This window comes from Sphaeramia orbicularis, chromosome 17, assembly GCF_902148855.1.
Source record: "Sphaeramia orbicularis chromosome 17, fSphaOr1.1, whole genome shotgun sequence".
NCBI classification, from domain to species: Eukaryota; Metazoa; Chordata; class Actinopteri; order Kurtiformes; family Apogonidae; genus Sphaeramia; species Sphaeramia orbicularis.
Genome location: NC_043973.1, coordinates 3314662 through 3332859, shown reverse-complemented (window position 1 = coordinate 3332859; position 18198 = coordinate 3314662). Strand labels below are relative to the sequence as shown.

The 18198-nt window shown below is 41.5% G+C and overlaps 1 protein-coding gene across 6 annotated transcripts in view; it reads left to right on the top strand.

Moving 5' to 3' along the window:
- The first annotated feature begins 704 nt into the window (after positions 1–704).
- cadm3 (cell adhesion molecule 3) overlaps positions 705–18198 on the top strand; it is a 199201-nt gene continuing 181707 nt past the window's right edge. For 3 of the 6 annotated variants that reach the window (XM_030159510.1, XM_030159508.1, XM_030159505.1), the window contains exons 1-2: positions 706–1015; positions 2708–2871. In XM_030159510.1, the coding sequence (XP_030015370.1) occupies positions 2778–2871 (94 nt within the window). In that variant the 5' untranslated portion in view covers positions 706–1015; positions 2708–2777. Of the gene's footprint in view, positions 1032–2707; positions 2872–18198 lie in introns of all 6 variants that reach the window. The other 3 variants (XM_030159509.1, XM_030159507.1, XM_030159506.1) reach the window with 3 other exon arrangements.

The following is an 18198-nucleotide window of genomic DNA, read 5'->3' as shown; positions in this document are numbered from 1 at the left end:
ATTGACATAGTGGGAGATTTACGCAAATTTTACGCACAGCATTCATAATAAAGCCTCCGTTACGCAGGCGCAAGTGAACTATCCAAGTTTTATGATGTGAGGAGAGATACTCTGAACATCTCCCACAACTCTCCACGAGGCTGAGGACCCACAACTCCCATTACCATATTGCAAATGATCTGGCCTACGGGAAATAGCAGCGGGCCTATATCTGGGAGATATGGGTAATGACTCAATACATACGATAAGACGCACAGCCAATAAAGGAACCGTGACAATCCATTTCAGATGACCTCTGCTGCTTCAGTCTTTTTTTTTTTTGGGCAGATGTAGGCCTGATCTTCTCATGCATTTTAAGATAGATACCTACTCAATGTCACTCCTTTTCGATAAGGTGACTCCAGCGGGAATCCTACAGGAATGTACAGGTAGATAGATAGAACTCCCCGAGCCCGAGAAGGTCCGTGTATGCGCGCGCACAGGCGGGCTGTATGAATATTATGGTGATTTTCTGGCTCTTTTCAGATCCTAGTTTGTATCAGCTCCATCTCCTTCATGTTGCTCTCAGCCAGTAGGCCCCTTGCTCTGGCCCTGTTATCCCTGTGGTACGGGCCAAATCGTATTAAAATCCCCTCCCCTCCCTCCCTCCTCTTCCCCTCCATCCCTCCCCTCCTTCTCCTCCCTTCTCCCCTCCCCTCCCTCTCGTGTTTCAGACAGACTGTTTTTGCTGCAGTGAACGGTAGCCGTGGAGAGAGAGCTACACAGATAAAGATACACAGAGAGTGTGTGTGTTAGAGAGAGAGCGCAGGAGGAAAAAAAAGCCAAAGGAAAACAAGGGGAGTCAGTCAGGAGAAGAGACCGGGAGATAAAAAACAAAGAAAAAGTCGATAAAAGCAAAGATTGAGAGGAGGCTCCGGACCAGCCACTGCTGCGCATCAAAGGAGGGACCTGACTCAAAAAGGGACCTTATTGGAGACCCAGCGGCAGCAGAGCCCCAGTCCAGAGGCGGAATAGAAGGAACGGTGTGTGAGGTGATTATTACCGGGCAGTGTTGTCCAGGGTCAGGGCTGGAGACTGGAGGGCGAACCGGAGACACCTGTCACTGCTGACGCTTTTCCGTCTCTAGGAATGTGTCTATATGTGTGTGTGCGCACTGGGGGTTGGAAGATGTGTGTGAGTGTGTGTGTGTGTTTGTGTAATCCGTTATGCCAGTCCAGGGACAGAGCTGTATAATCCCTGCGTGTTTTTTATAATTTACTCTGAATCTGCGTTTTTTGTTTTTGCGCGATGTCCGACTCCTCTTTCCACTCAGTCTCCCTTTCCTTCTCCTTCCTCTTCTTCTTCCTCTTCATCACATCACAAACTGCACGCTCTCTCGAGTCTGTATAAGAGCCTCTTTAAATCTCATCCCATCCACGGCTGATATTTTCAAGTGGAAACGCAACTGCCGGTGACGGTTGTGAGAAAACAGCCGCGACCTCGGAAACACCGCTCCGCTGCTCCCGCGGTCCGTCGCAGCGGTGCAGGCAGGTAGCCACCACGAGCTGTTATTGTTGTTGTTGTTATCACCATCATTACTTAATCGGTTGTTACTCTTCAAAAGCAGAGACTAGAACTTGGGCTTGGATCACGCCCACAGTGGCCACAGTGGATGTTTCCCACAGATGCGCGTCTTGCTCTAGTTTTGTTTTCATTTCTCGCCATCACTCAACAGGAAGAGACTGGAGTAACAATAAACACCCCCGTAACCCCTCCCAGTCCTCATATCTCATCCCATCCCATCCCATCCCATCCTATCCCATCCTAAGCCCCCCCCCCTCCTCCCCCTCCACCCCTACCCTTCTGCTGCTCCATCCCTTCCTCTATCCCCGCCCAAAGCGCCCGCCCGTCCCGCAGGCACCGCTCCAGCTCCAGCCGCGGCTCGCTCTTATTGAGGGTTCACAGATGGACCGAAGGCTTACCTCTGCGCAGCTATTTTAAGAAATGTGCGGGAGAGAGAGAGAGAGAGAGAGAGAGAGAGAGAGAGAGAGAGAGAGAGAGAGAGAGAGAGAGAGAGAGAGAGAGAGAGAAGGCGTGTGTGCGTATGTGAAAAAGAGATAGACACAAAAAAGGAAGAGGGGACCAGTGTGTAAATGAGCGGCTCTGTCTAAACATGTCTCCAAAGCGCACAGACTATTCTGAGCAGGCGACAGGTGCATCCGACCGTTTATGTTTTGGCTTTTATTTTATTTTTTTATTTTGTTAATTCTTCTGTCTTTCACTGGAAAAAAATGTGCCTTTGCGTTCTATCTAATTAGTTAGAGTTGGGTTAGTCTGTCCAAAATAGTCGTTTTCCTCCGCTTCACATGCGCACAGCTTGTTAAAGTGCATGAATAAATCCACAGTAATATCACCCCCCCTCCCCTCCTCCTCCTCCTCCTCCTCCAACTCCTTCTCTTCATCTTCTGTTCTTCCCCCATTACCACCTATACACCATCTTCTTCTTCTTCTTTGCCCGCCCCCTCCTTTACCCCCCCCCACCCCCACCCCTCAATCGCCTCACACTACTGTATGACACAAGCAGATCGATGAATACCCACAGAGCAACGCGTGAGTAACGGGTGGGCCAAGCGTTTATTCAGCTCCAGCCAACCAGTGGCAGGGGATGCAATTAGTGGCCGGCCGTCGTGCCCTGCCTGTTTTCTTTATCTCTCCACTGCTCTCCCTGCAGGTGACACTCCAGAGCTCCTCTGCCCTCCTGAGAATTCAGCGAGACAGACGGATCTGTGCGCCCGACCATGGCCTTCCCATCAGCCCCCTCCACATTATGGATTGTCAGCTTATTGACAGTACTATTTGCAGCTGCGGTGCAAAGCAACATGGTCTACGGCGGTGAGCACCCCTTATTCGTCCCTTTATCTATTTGCTGTCCAATCTGTGCATCTCTATCGGGCTCTCCCTGGGCCCCTGACCCCGGTGACCCCTCTCTTTCTGTCTCCAGTGGTGCCCCTTATCTGTTGACTTGAGGGTTTTGCGTTGTTTCCTGTTTTATGACAAGGGAATCACAGAGCCGTGAATAAATACATGGGACAATCCCACCTTCCTGGACCCCAGAGGAATTTCTGCCGTTGTTTTTGAGGAATGTGTGTGACTTGCACGTGGGCCTGGGCTTCACATACACACATTCATCAAACTTCACTCAACCAGTGGCAGACTCGTGTTTTTACTTTTCCCATGTGTAATCTCCAGTCACTTTTTATGCTAGTGTGTGTAAAATGCTTATTGGCATTCTTCCTGATCCATATTCTGACTTCCTCACATGTAGTCTGTATTCAGTTTCAGTTACTTGAAGGTAAGCAAGTAATTATCTTGTACTTTCTCAGGTAGCTACACTGTGTGCCCACTTTAAACACTGACACATGACACTAGCTTGTCATAGTTGAAGGTCGACAGGCGATGAGCTCAGTAAAGACCGCAGGCAGTGGGTAAAAGAGGATTTGATGAGAGAAGCACTTTGTTAAGATATCCCTGCTGTGAGCACAGAGCAAACAAAAACACACCATCTGACCACTGTGCTTTACCAATTGCATAACACTCAAGTGACTGACAGCTGTTAATGACAACCTTTAGAGGGCAAACTGCGCTGACGGCAAAATGGCACATCATGATTGGGCCCCAGTCCAGATTAAATTGATCAACACAGGTAGATTCCTGTTGGCATTTTCTCATTACTTTCTGGATTTAATTGCACGAAGTGTTTGCCAAAGCTTCGTAAGCTGATATAGCCGGCAAGACAGGACGGCTTCTCATAGACATTTCTTGATTTGCATTTGCAATATACATTTTATTCTCAGAGGCCCTATGCTTTCAAATCTGCACACCCACTCAATTTTACAAATCTGAATATATACATGAGTGCATTCTGCATGCATATGCATGAACATATGAACATTGGGGATACATGGTTCATGCAGGCACACGTGTCCAGTGCACCCCCTTTATGAATCTGTTTGTCTCCATCAGCTGTTTGGACTTCATTTTGAATAATCCAGACTTGTGTTTCTGTTCCTCTGTGTATGAATTGTGGGAAATTGAGGAAGTGTTAGTGTGAGCTCATTGTGGTCAGTACCAGTGAAAAGTTAGAACCAGTCCATCTGTGCTGAGAATCCAGGGATGAGGTCAGTGCTAAACAATTCAATAGACAGCCTCTCAAACCCCCTAGGCTGTCCCCAGGAGGAAAACTGCACAAACCATCACCAGATTGAGGTGCTGATGATGAAACATCAATCTCTCGTCAAAGCGCTGACCTCGGCTGTGTAGCTCGTCATTGAAACCCAGCATTTCGTTATTTGGATCTGAAAATGATTTTGGCTTGCATTCAGAGGCACGTCACTTTTGATTAAGGTGTTCCTGGCGGGACTTCTGACCATGCATGACCAATTCTTGCTTTGGTTTCACCTAAGCGCTGCTTTACATTATCATGTCAGTCAAGTAGAGTAATTAAGCCTTGGATGTCTGACAGTGTTTAGGAGATGAGAAAACACGTCAAAGAGTGCAATTAAGAGCAGAAGGCGAGCAGGTTCAGAGTGCTGACTTAACAGGGTTTTAGTGTGCATATTGCATTGAGATCATTTAGAGTCACTTCAATCAAGAAAGTTTGGCACCATAACTCAGCCTCTTGGTGGAACAGAGAGCAATATCACATCAATTTAAGTAAAATGTATAAAATAAATCAATATAAGTGCATCAATTTATGAATGACCTGCAAAGTATATTGTTTCAGCTTTGACATGACATGGTGAACATGAGCAAGTGTTCCATCTCAGTGAAATGCAATGTCAAGTAAAGGTAGTTTACCTAACCTAACATTGCTTTTCACTCAATTGCAGTCTGAAAATGAACGAAGAACAAGATGAAAACACTTCATGACAATCAATCCATGTTTTAAACTGTGGAATTTCCCTCAACAGCATATTCACAGCTCTCACCTGCTTTTTTACTGCAAACGCAGCATTGAAGTGAAAGATGAGAGGAAAAAGGAAAGAAGTCATATACATAGCCACATACTGTATAGCCAGCATCAGTTTTATCTTTCACTGGTGTAACAAAAACATATTCTGTTCATAACGCAACTTTTACTGACAAACATAAAATTATAATTTTTTTTGGACCAAATGTTTCCAGTTGCATAACACTCAAAGAACAGTGCCAGAAATGATGTATTCAGTTGAAACTCCAATTATGCATATCTCCACCAATGCCCCACAGCTCTATAATTCAATCAAAAACTTTAGGAAAAAAAAAAAAAATCTGCCTTTTTTCTGGATCTGCTGCCAAATTTAATAGGTTTGTCCTTGGCCCATGCCCCACCCTCCCACCAAAAACTGATGCAGTAGTTTTTGTGTAATTCTGATGACAAATCAACGAATAGATACGGATTAGAATGTCATCATCTCATTATAAAAACCTGTCTATATGTACTCTCTGCTGACCTTTGAGCTGTATGCGGAACAGTAGTTACAATAGCATCTTCAGAGGGGAATATTGTTATTGTGAGCTACTGATCCATCACTCCCATCGGCTGTGGTCTGTCTGATCGCTGTTGTTGTGACACAGCAGCAGCAGAGCCGTTAAGTTAAAGATGGAGCAGGGCGGGGCTGGGAGTCAGATAATACCGTCATAATGGAGAGATCTCCATGGTAAGAGGGCCCTGGAACAGAAGGGTCTACTTAGCATAAATAATTCAATGTTATGTATCAGAGAGGGGAAAAAAACGATTAGCTCAGCAAATCAATGTGAGAGCAGATGAGCCATCAGAGAGCAGGGCTGCCCATCCCGGCTCTACCCCGAGCCCGCTATGGATTAAAAACCTGCAGACTGTTTGTCTCTTTTCATCGCTCAAAGAAGGAAAGAGGGAGGAAAAAAAGATTCCCTTATGAATTATGGGGTTCATTATCATACGGTAACCAACACGCTACGTGCTACAACCATTTTCATTCCTGACCACCGCAGACTCGGTCTTTTCCCTTCTGCCAGTGTCTCATCCCTGTTTGATGTATGCCAGAGTCAGGGAGGGAACAGCTTTGACTGTTTTTTCTCTGGATTTATCAGAGCCCAGGCTTCCTTAGAGCAAGTGAACGAATTGGGGAGACACTAATTGCGTACCATTTGACATATCCATTTCCACAGCTGGATGTGCAGCCATGCACAGCGGATGGAAAGCGCCTCTCAGGGCACACAGATTAGGCATGCAATTGGCCGGCTGTGCCCTGGTTCTGTACTGCTGACCCAGTTACCTTGGGGCTGCTGTGAGTCCTCCTGAGCGCTCTGCAAGAGAGTGTGCAGGAGCAGAGCACCATGGCTTCCCATCAACCACCTGGCCCTGAGCTCAGTAGCAGCCTGATCCCCAAACCCTCAGGGGGATGTTTGCATTTGTGACAGGAAACATGCCTAATAGTTTATTTACCTCGATGGGTTCTGCTGGTTTGGACAAGTGAATGAATTGGATGCTTCCAACTGAGGCCAATAATGAAAAAGGATTAAAGGACGGGAGCAATGTGGACCAGTTGTTAGTGTGGTAAGATTTACAGACGGGAGGGCTCTGCATGTGTGTGCTTCTGCCAGCGGTTCACTTTATCCTGCCACAAAATGGGCTCCTTCCCCCTCTGGACCAGCCCTTTCTCACTGGCTCGGTGCCCACTTCCTGTGTGTGCTGCTGTTGTTTACTGTTGACTTCCTGTGTGCCAAGATGGGGGAACATTTGGCTAATACACAGTACGGCTAGCGCACAATAGCAGTAGGCGGTTTGGATGGGAGGCCTCTGCCTGTTAACAAGGCTGACTGATAAGCAGTGACTCATTAACAAGCCGAGGTACACAGAGCCCGGGGGAATTACCGCCTAGCCACTGTGACATTAATAAGAGGCCTAAGCTATTTTTCCATTTGGCTCTGTCGGCGTAGGGCTAAACCAGTGGTTTCCAATCTCGACCCTGGCTATTTACTGGCTCCAGTGCTTTTCCATTTGTTTCAGCCACCAGTTACCTGGTCTGATTGGATGGGGCCAGATCAGTATTTTCAATGTAGGCTGCAGATAATGACTTCTACCGCATCAATGGGGAAACCAGTCAGACCTCATTAGTTTTCTGCACATTCATTCAGAAACATCTGGGGAGGAGCCAATTAATTTTTCTCCTGCTGATCATGCCAATTAATTAGCAATATGGTTGCATTTTAAAAGACAAAAGACAACGGTACATGCCAAGGTGTGTCCTAGATTTCAATCTGTGAGAATGACGATGATCCTAACACTGTATAGATGTAATCAGGCGTCTAAAATTCATCATTACAACATATGGACAACCTGATATCCGAATTTTAAATCCAAAGCCATATCACTCCTTTTGTGTCATGTATTTATTCTCCTCTGATCCTTTAAGTGTTTGTCGTCCAGATCAGTTTTGTGATTATAAATTGAATCCTGATTGGCTGGCATTAGTTTGCAACAGATTCACATCTGGCAGAAAACCAATTATTTCTCCTGTTCATCATGCCGATTAATTAAGGCACAGTGGCTGATTGATTAAACTCCCAACAAAGCTCTAACCATGAGCACTACAGCCCTGGGGATGATTTGCATCACACATTATGCACATCGCTGTGTCTTCACGTTATCTCTATATATCTAGGCAGACATGCTGAAAGATTACACATGCATAAGTGAGAGGAAAGAGCAACTCGCAGCTCGACAAGGCACAAGTGTTGATAAGTAATTTGGGGCTAAATCAAGCAGATTTAAAATGCAGCGACGAGTCAGTACCACTAGATTTTAAAGGTTTCAAGAGTACACCAACAAAGCTCTAGTAGACCTCATCAATCTGCCGCAGATCTCATCCACCCTTACCCACTCAAGCAATGTGAGATTACATCAGAGGAGATCATTCTTGCCTGCTAGCATCATAATAACAGCAAATGCCATTTAGAGATGGAAAGATAGAAGGGCTCTTGAGATTTTGCAAAGCAGTAACACACTCAGCTTCCTCTCAGGTGCTCTTAAAAGACACATCACTCTGCTGTGACTCAGGGTCAAGAAAATTAGGGGTCCCGTGGTTGCGGAGCTGTCAGCTTTAAACCATCACTTCACAAAGACACCGCCGATTAAACAAAGCTAACAACAACAACGACTGCCTCAGAATAAATTAATTCACCTCATTTTCAACAACAAGAGCCCTTATTATTGTGCTCCGCACTCAGCTGGCTTTCCTTTGATCAGGTCGCCTACTCTCACCCCCCCCAGCCTTACCCCCCTCTGATTCTCATCCCGTTATCTGCAGGAATTCTCCAGCAGGTGTTTTAATTGATTGCTAAGGGAGTGGAAATGGCCCATCCTGTCATTGACGCATGGCTGGTCAGAGCAAGGGCTTTCCAGAAAGGTGTCTCTTTGTTGACTCCAGTCATGATGGGCTGCCGGAAGCAGTGAGTGCGTGGCTGTAAAGCACAGCATTTGTATTGATTCACTTTGAGAGCTAAGGGTTCCCTCGAAGCACCAGAGCTCCACCAATGAAAGAGCAAGGGTTGCTGTTGTTTATTGCCTCTTTTTGATGATGCCATCACTTCAGCTTGTGGAAGTGAGTGAGTCAGAGGGGGGGCTCTTATCGCTGATACCACAACCATAAAGCCACTTTAATTCACCTGTGTGCTGCCTTGGGGATTCTCCCTGGTCTGGTTTTTGCTGAAGATATCCTTCTCCATTTGTGCGATTGTGAGTTTCATCACAATTTTATTCATCCTCCCATAGACTCTAATAATGGGAATAATAGCCCAATCAGAGGAAAATGCCTCACACAACCACCTCTATCAGAGGAGACTGAACTGATCTGAAGGAATATTAAATTGGGTTGATCCATTCAGAAGAAAATAGCCAAGTTTTCCAATTACTACATTGCTCCGACTGGAATAAATATATCCTTCTATCAGATCCCTTTATTTAGCATCCATGTAAACAGTTAGGATGGAGTCTCTAATCACAAGGAAATATTTTCCACATATCAATAGCTGTTTCATGCTGAATTTCTTTCACCAAGAACTAACGCTGAAGGGGTATCAGAGCGTACTCACACCTACCTTAGGCGGGGTACACACTGAAGGATTTTCTCAATCTGAAGAAATTTTTTATCCGGTACAGACCCCACATATGAAGTTAAAAAATCAGGCATTGAACAGTTTTGATCGCACTGTGTGTGGTGTGCTCCGATAATCTCAACACAGCACACCACACACATAACAACTCTGTCCCACCACTGATCTAGAATCTAACCCTCCAAGTCAGAAATCTCGCGTGTTCAAACGTGATCTAACAAAAACAAAGAAGAAGAAACATAGTATGACTCAGGAGCAGAGTCCCCCCCCCAAAAAAAGGGGGGGGGGGGATGGGTAAAAAAACAGAAGAGAAGTATTTTCGCAAGTACAGGCCTTGATAAAATTAAATGAAATTCGGGTGGGTAGTGGGCAAGGAAGTGAAAAAATTAAAATTCATGGATTAAAACAATTTGCAGGACATTTAATGATAATGATCATTTAATCTGACTGTGGTTGATCCACATCCAATTTTATTTTGAAGTGAGCTTCACGTCTGTTTACATCCAGCCACAGGTGTCAACACAGAGATTTAATGATAGCGTGTGTTTTAGGCAAAAATAAAGCTCTAAAAGTGAGTTATGTGTAGACAATGTGTTTAATCACAGGTGGGGTCAGGTTGTGGGTCTAATGTACATGGGCGTGGGTGGGTGTGGGTTTGGAAAAGTGGACTCGTGCAGGACTCTGCTCGGGAGTCGTCGGCTTTCCCCACACATGAAGATTTTTTTGTTGTAAATATTGAACAAGTTAAATATTTACAATTGTCGGCCCTGACCCATTTCAGAGCCGATTATCTGGACAAATTCACTCATAACACACCTCAGACCACAGGAGAATCTGATAGGATACATTTATAAGACATAAGATAATCTGGCGTTTGCCGTCCTTGGTCGGCAAGGGGGAAAATCTGGAGAAAAACAGCCCGATTATCTTTAAGTGTGTACCCCGCCTTATTTTCTTCTAGAAGTTCAGACTTTTCAGTTTTAGTGGAAGTCCATTTGCAGGTATGAAACCTTCCCCAGGCTGCCTCCAGGAGTGAACTGAACAGTCAGTCTGGTCCAGATTGAACTGAAACATGGATGGGCTCAGTTACAGTTATACTTTTTTGTATTTTCTCACCAATTGCAGTCAGTTCTATCATCATCAGTAAATAAAAGGGAAAAAAACGGAAGATTGAACAAGTTAGAGATGAACTGAATTTAAAAACTTATCGACGTCAGACTCACAGCCGTTTAGAAACCAATCAATGTCAATTATAGAGAGATGATGCACATGTTTAGTCCACTCACAGAACCGCAGTATGAAAGCAAAAGTAATCGCACCAAATATACACAATGCAAAGACCTAAGGTTGGTTCAGACTTTCAGGTGTGGCTATGCTTTAGGTGAAGTCAAGCGAATTCGTCTATCTTTGGAACAAAACAAGTGATTATTTTACTTTCTTTATAGCAGGTGTCTCAAACATGCGGCCCAGGGGCCAAATGTGGCCTGCCAAAGGTTCCAATCCGGCCTGTGGGATTAATTTGCACAGTGCAAAAATTCCACAGTCAAGGCTGTCGAATTCATTTTCATTCAGGTTCCACAGACAGACCAATATGATCTACAGTAAAATAGTAGTATAATATCCTACAAAAAATAATGACTCCATATTTTCTTCTCGGTTTGATGTGAAAAAAATATTACACTATGCCTATAAATAATGACAACTTCAAATATTTGTCTTTGTTTTAGTGCAAAAAATAACATTAAATTATGAAAATATTAACATTTACAAACTATCTTGTAACAATAAAATGTGAATAACCTGAACAAATATGAACAACCTGAAATGTCTAAAGAAAATTAAGCACAATTTTAGCAATTTTTCTGCCTGTTCCTCAGTGTTTAGTGTCTTTGTAGATCTGATCCATAATGCACATGGACAAATGATAAGTTGAGGCAGAATATTGTTAAAATTGAACTAAATTTTCTTACATTTTTAAATTTAAATTTCAGGGTTTTTTTTTTTTGTTGATAGTTTATAAAAGTAAGTGTTTTCATAATTTAATGTTGTTTTTTTTACACTAAAACAAAGACAAAAATTTGGAGTTGTCATTATTTTTAGGTTATTATATTATTATTTTTTTGGTCTGGCCCACTTCAGATCAAATTTAGCTGAATATGGCTCCTGAAGTAAAATGATTTTGACACCCCTGGTTTAGTGTCTTTGTAGATCTGATCCATAATGCACACGTAGAAATGACAAGTTGAAGTATTATATTGTTAAAACTGCACTTACTTTTCTAAAGAAATTTCAGTTTTTTCAGATTAGTCACATCTTTTTTTTTTGGATAGTTATTAAAAGTAAGTATTTTCATAATTTCACGCTTTTTTTTCACTAAAACAAAGACAAAAATTTGGAGTTTTCATTATTTATAGATTATTATGCTATTACTTTACTAGTCCGGCCCACTTGAGATCAAATCGAGCTGAATGTGGCCCCTGAAAGAAAATGAGTTTGAGAGCCCTGCTTTATAGGCTAATACTGTACAATGATGCTTTTATCCAGATGTGGAAAACCACTTTCTCCATCTGACAAATTTCAGAGTGAATCAGCAGTCTGACTGAGGCCTTGAGTCCATTCCGGTCTTGGCTCAAGCTGCACAGCTGTGGGTGGTTTTAACGTTGAGCAACTGATTGGAATGATCAGTGATGTTACTGAGTGAAGAGCACTGGTTCCAGCAATAAAAAAGTACTCATGTTATTTACTGATGATCTTTATTTTATATAACATATTGTACTTATGGAAGATAAAGTGTTTTATAATAAGTCATTTGTAGAGGCCTACACCAGCATGACATTTTGCAATCAACAGTGGCAGATGGTTATAGCCTCCATGACCACTCAGTCTGGGAATAGCCACAAAGCCTATTAAAAGGCTTGCACGTACTCAATGAACTCAAGTTACATCCTATAAGTACGGTTTTTACATGGAGGCTCCATACATGAAATCAAGGTAACATTATGTCCCTGAGATCATTTTTATTTCTATTTGACTTTGCTTCATTATGAGCATGATAAGGTTGCTGAATATATTATACTATTCATACACTAAGTGGTGCTCTAGTGAATGCATGCTCTTGATGTTTCGCTAGAAAACATGGTCATTACTATTTGGTTCACCATTTATTTATTTATTTACTTATTTATTCATTAGTCTACCATAGATGCTCAGTTCAACCCTTGTCCAGTCTCTACTAAAGCCAAAGATTACTGACTTCCTAAAGGTTCTACTTTGTTTCCGTACATCAGGGCTGTCAAACTCATTTTGGTTCAGGGGCCACATTTAGCCCAATTTGATCTCAAGCGGGCCAGACCAGTAAAATAATGACTTAATAACCTATAAATACTGACAAATCCAAGTTTTTCTTATTGTTTTAGTACAAAAAACAAACAAACAATTAAGTTATGAAAATACATACATTTTACAAAAAAGATGTAATTAACCTGAAAAAACTGAAATTTCATTTGAAAAATTTGTGCAATTTGAACAATATTATGCCTCGATTTATTATTTATACATGCACATTACACACAATGTTCCATAAACATTTGGTAACAGGCAGAATATTGTTAAAATTTTGGCGTTTGGAACAAAAATTTGAACAATTTCTACAATATTCCATCTGTTATTATTAACACAACTCCAGATCACAGTGGATCTATAAATGCACAAAACATTTAAGAACAGGCAGAATATTGTTCAAATTGCATATTACGGGCTGTTCTTACTGGTTTTCATTTATGTATTTATTTGCATTTTATTGTAAATGTAAATATTTTCACAGTGTAATGTTATTTTTTTTGCTTAAATTTTTTCCACATAATTTATCCCAAAGAAAATTTGTCGTCATTATTTATGGGTTATTGTGTTATTTGTACTTGAGATCACATTGGTCTGTATGTGGAACCTGAACCAAAAGGATTTTGACAACCTTGACTGTTCAGGTTAATTTTTGCACTTTTATCCCGCAGGCCGGAATGGAACCTTTGGCGGGGGGGCCAGATTTGACCCCCGGGCCACATGTTTGACACCTGTGCCTTACATAGACATGTTCTGGTGGGGGCTATTAGCTGGTTAATCGGCTGCCAGGTTTTCTCTGAAACTACTGTTATATCACTTGTCCCAGCTTAAGTAATTGCTTCAGTTGTAGTTCAGTGTTGCAGTTTGGATAGTGTGATCATTTTTCTGCAAGTTCTAGTAATATCACAAATCCGTTGCTCATTTGAGTTTACTTCCTCCTGGCAGTCGCTCATCTCGTGCTTCTCAATCCCAGTGTATCAAACGGATTGCATGCTTTCTGTATGCCTCGCATATACAACTGCTATAAAAATGAAGTCTTGCCCTTTGCATTAATGTAGTACCTGGCATTTAGTATATGTGTTTTCATCAACATTTATGACTCCTTTGTAATTGGATCAAATATTTAATGCTAAGCCGGGGAGTAGCTTGGGAGGCTGCATTGTCAACAAGAACAAGCACGATGTGTGTAGGATTATGAGACTTGTTACTATAGAGGCTGGATTTACTTTTCAATGAAGTGGAAAAGGTCGTCTTTTATGAGTCTTTCCTCGAAGGCAAGAGAAGTGATGACATGAGGTTTTCTGCTGCTGTTTGCAGCTATACTAGCAGTGAGGAAAGAAAAGAGGAGTGAGCGCTGCTGTTAAGAGTGGATTGTACTGTGTGTCTTTGGATGAGCTGAGTGGATGGCAAACTTTAGAGTGAATTTAGACTTTTCTGCACTGTCTGCAAGATGGCGATACAATGTGTGGACTGTGTTTCCATCCTGTTGCAGTTTGATCACCTTTTGAGAACAGAAAGTGTCGAAAGTGGAGGAAGTGTCTAATTCTCCTTTTACCAGACATGCTGTATTTTAAGCCTTTTCTGGTATTTTTTGTGATAGGTTGCTTGTAGTTTTTCCACTGATGCATTAAGTTACAGTATTACAAGGCTCTCTTATTGTTGGAATACTGTGAGTGAACTTAGCGAATACAGCAGCTGTGACCTACAAGAGGTACCAGTCTTCTTTTATGTAGTCTGTTCTGCTCCTTCCTCTTTTTCTTTTATTAAGCAGAGACACTGAAGTCATCAGTGTTTAAAGATTCCAGAACATTAAAAATAAGCAGCATAAAAATAAGTTTCTTTGCCTTATTCTGCCATCCTTGAGAGCTATGCCTTAATTTCCCTGGTGACGGTTGGTGCATGAAATAGATTTGCCTACTTTTTAATAGCGGTTGATTGAGAAAGGTTGTACAAAGGCCGATCTAATAATGATGGTTTGAAGTAGGAAAAAGCCAACTGTCCCTTCTTGAACAAAATTCATCATGTATGGAAGTTAAATGTCTTTGACTTTGTTTGAAAGTGGATGAAACTGTTAAAGGTGAATATCATACTCAAAATGGTCAATCAATAAATCTGTAACTGAACATCAAACTAGTTGTTAAAATTTACTGGAACTTATTGCAACCAATAGAGAGGTGGAGTCCTGCCCCTTCTGGATTACCCTATGGCACCTTATTTCAGAAAAAATGGCATTATAGCCGTTGGTGAGAGTAGTTGGAATAAAAAGTAATTTTTATCCCATTATTTACACATATGACAAGGTTCAAGGTTTGAGTTGCATTTTAGTGACATTAAGGGCAAAAATTCAAGTTCTTGGTTATGGACTGAAAATATATCAGTTTAGGGTCAAATTTTCTCAGGAATCTGAATCTGAAATCATTTGTGCAAAATCTTTTGTGGTTTTCAAATCAGTGAGCCTTTATTGACACAAGGTTGAAACAAAAAAACATGAAATTTTGCCGATGCACTACTTGATTTAACCATTTAATTTCTGTCAAAAATCAAACATAGCATGCTTTCTTCTCTTCATCTGTGAGCTTTGAATCCTCCCCAGGAGGACTTCCTTCCTCCACCCCTGGATGGCTTTTGTCTTGGCATCTTAGCCCTATTCAGTCAGTCTGAAATTAAAAAAAAAAAAATCAATTAGGCATTACTCCATAACATGTGTAAGAGTTGTTTTATTAGTTTAACTCTAAATGGATATATAGAAGCCTTCCTAAAGTGATTCTGGCTGCTTAAACTGGCTTCATCATTGACAGAGCAAGTCCAAATCTAACAAATTGGTGGCAGTTTCAAAAACCAATATGAAAATTTGTTGTAAAAATAAAAACTTGATCTCACTTTAGGAAAGTAAATGGGCCAAAATAATATAAACTAATTGTAGCCCATGTAGGTGGGCATAATTAAATACATTTTGGAGGCTAGATATTGAAAACCGAGAGAATGCAAGTTTTTTTTTTTTTTTTTACAATGGTATGTATTTTTTTCACAAACTAAAAACTGACAGGGGTAGGGTTAGCAAAAGTAATGATTTTACTGATCTGATATTAGAATAGACTTAATTGTTGGGTAATGCTTTATTCACGACAGAAAAAGAAAGAGAATGGTGTATAATACATACAGATTTATGATAATATCAATTCTACATAAAGAATTATAAATCCAATTCTGACCTAGAAGCCAAAAAATCTAAACTAAATAGTCCCAGGACGTCTTCACAGAAACTGGCTGATATGACGTCATTGACTTTGAACTGAAATCACTGAAACTGAACCTCATTCAAAAGGCCAGACCATAAACTCTGCTTCTAAGGTTAAAAGGAATCAAGTTCAATGAACATTTGCAAGCAGCAACAGGATTAATATGAGTTTTCAAATTATTTGTCACTGAAAAACAGTCATTTTTGCCCACTTTTCAGCAAACATCATGCAAAAAGTGACAGGTGATACACATTTTTTGATGTTATATTCTGAAACTACACAATTTTTCCAATAAATTCAACACAATACACTACATGAAAGGTATACATTTATTCCACAATATTTTTTTCACAGTAATGTCACAACAATGATACTCAAAGTTTCAACCTTGTCATATAATGTTTGTAATTTAAAAGATAATTTTACAAGTTAAGACAGTAACACCCATAAGTTGTGGCGGTGACGTTATTATAACTGTCACTGTTGATGATCTGTTCAGAGCCTCTGACCAGACTTTCATCTTCTGGAAATTTTTCATTTAATTCTTAAAGAATGTAGTGTAGAATGTGGTGTTGTTGACATGTATCACATGTGTGATGAGCAATACAGTCAATTAAACCGTTTCCGCACAAAACTAGAAGTTCATTTGCTATCTTTGCCTCAGACTGTGACTTCCTTTAATTATCTAAACATCATATATATGTAAATGATGGCACAATTTAAAGGGGATCAGAAAATGAGTTGCCGGCCCCCATTTATCACCGCTGACATTTCTTTCCCAAATTTAGGTCCCATGAGGAACAGCAGAAGGGGTGGGACTTCAGGTTTCTATTGATCACCTTATCTCTGCTTTTTAGTCATTGAACGGGTCAGCTGATTGATAACCCATCTGTCACCGTAATGCAGGTGGAAGCCAGATGCAGCTTTTGATTTAATCATTTCTCATTGAGGCTTTGACGCTAATGTTGAACCTGTGATGAGCGGATGGTTTGCATCAATAGGATATGGCAACTGCGGCTTGCAAGACGCACCATTTCCCATCTGTTTTGCTTCCCTTCATGTAAATGTAGACGCTGAAGTTGTCATTTACACCTAGGCCTAAGTGATAGGGGCCAAAATGTAATGATCAAAATGTTCTTATTAATATAAACAGCCAAACTAAAAAGTACCCACCTGGATTTAACTCAGTGAATAGTTCAGATCCTTCCACTGGATAATTACTGTAGAGATGATGTTATTCTTATTATATAATGTTATGAATATCAATATGTTCCAGCTACAACATGTTCTTTAACATTAACTGATGCATTGAGTAGCATCTCATTCCTTAAACAACCATCAGTTTGATAAAGACTGGACAATCCCAGGACTCATCAGGGTCATTGGGCTTTTCACACATGGATCGACCACAGACCTGAACCCCATTTAGAATATTTGGGATGCGATAGAGAATATTTTACACAATGGTCCAAATCTCCCATCGATACAAGATTGTGGCAAAAAAAATGGATGCAAAGGCTAATGTTTTGTCCTGAGTAAAAGTTGAAGAAACCAGAACACACTCCGATGCTGCGAACATTTCAGGAATCAAAAGAATTAGAATGCAAACAACAACAAGACAAACAAAGAAGACAAAGGGAATATATATGTATTGTATGTATTGTGATGATCATTTTATTGCCAAACCCTAGTACACCTTCACTCTCCTGATTGGTCAGTTGCTGGAGGGCAGGTGGGAGTCAGGTGTGGCATTCGATGTACCTTATCATTGGGGGCTTGACATGGATCTGGGCACATGATGGGTGTCTGGTTTTTTGACGCCGAGGCCATCGCAGCGCGGTGTAACTCAGCAGCTACTGCGTGGGTGAAGACAAAGGCACCAAATAGGCATCTCTAATCTCCCTGCTGAATGAATCTGAAACAAAGAGAGGAGGAACGCAGACATAGAGGCTTGGACACACATAGGATAAGCTGATTACCCAGGAAAAAGGGAGGGAAGGAGGGAGGGAGGGAGGGCGAGGGAGACAGTGGGAGAAAGACAGAGGCATGCAGGTGAACAAGAGAAATCCATACAGTAAGGGAGCATGAGGGCAGGGAAATGGAGGAGGAAGAAGAGGAGGAGGAGGGAACGAAAAAAGAAAAAAAAAAAAGCATAGTGTACTCTAATGATGGGGTGCACAGAGCAGAGAGAAAATGAAAAGGAACAGCTGAGGGAGTGAGGCAGCCAGAAAAAACACACAGGAGAAAAAAGGTGAACGTTTAAAAGGACGAACGGTGCCATGTTATGTAGAGCATGCAATAGGGAAATGAAGGGAACGCATATTCGCCTGTGATATCCTCCTTAGGCACACGACACTATCAAAAACAGAACATTATGCAAATACGAGGCAGCTACGGCAATACAATCACTACCTGAGTCATTTCACCTGCTCTGCTCACTAGTCACTATATATACAAATGGAATTACACCCAATCCAGGTGTACGGGCTAAATATACAGCTAATTA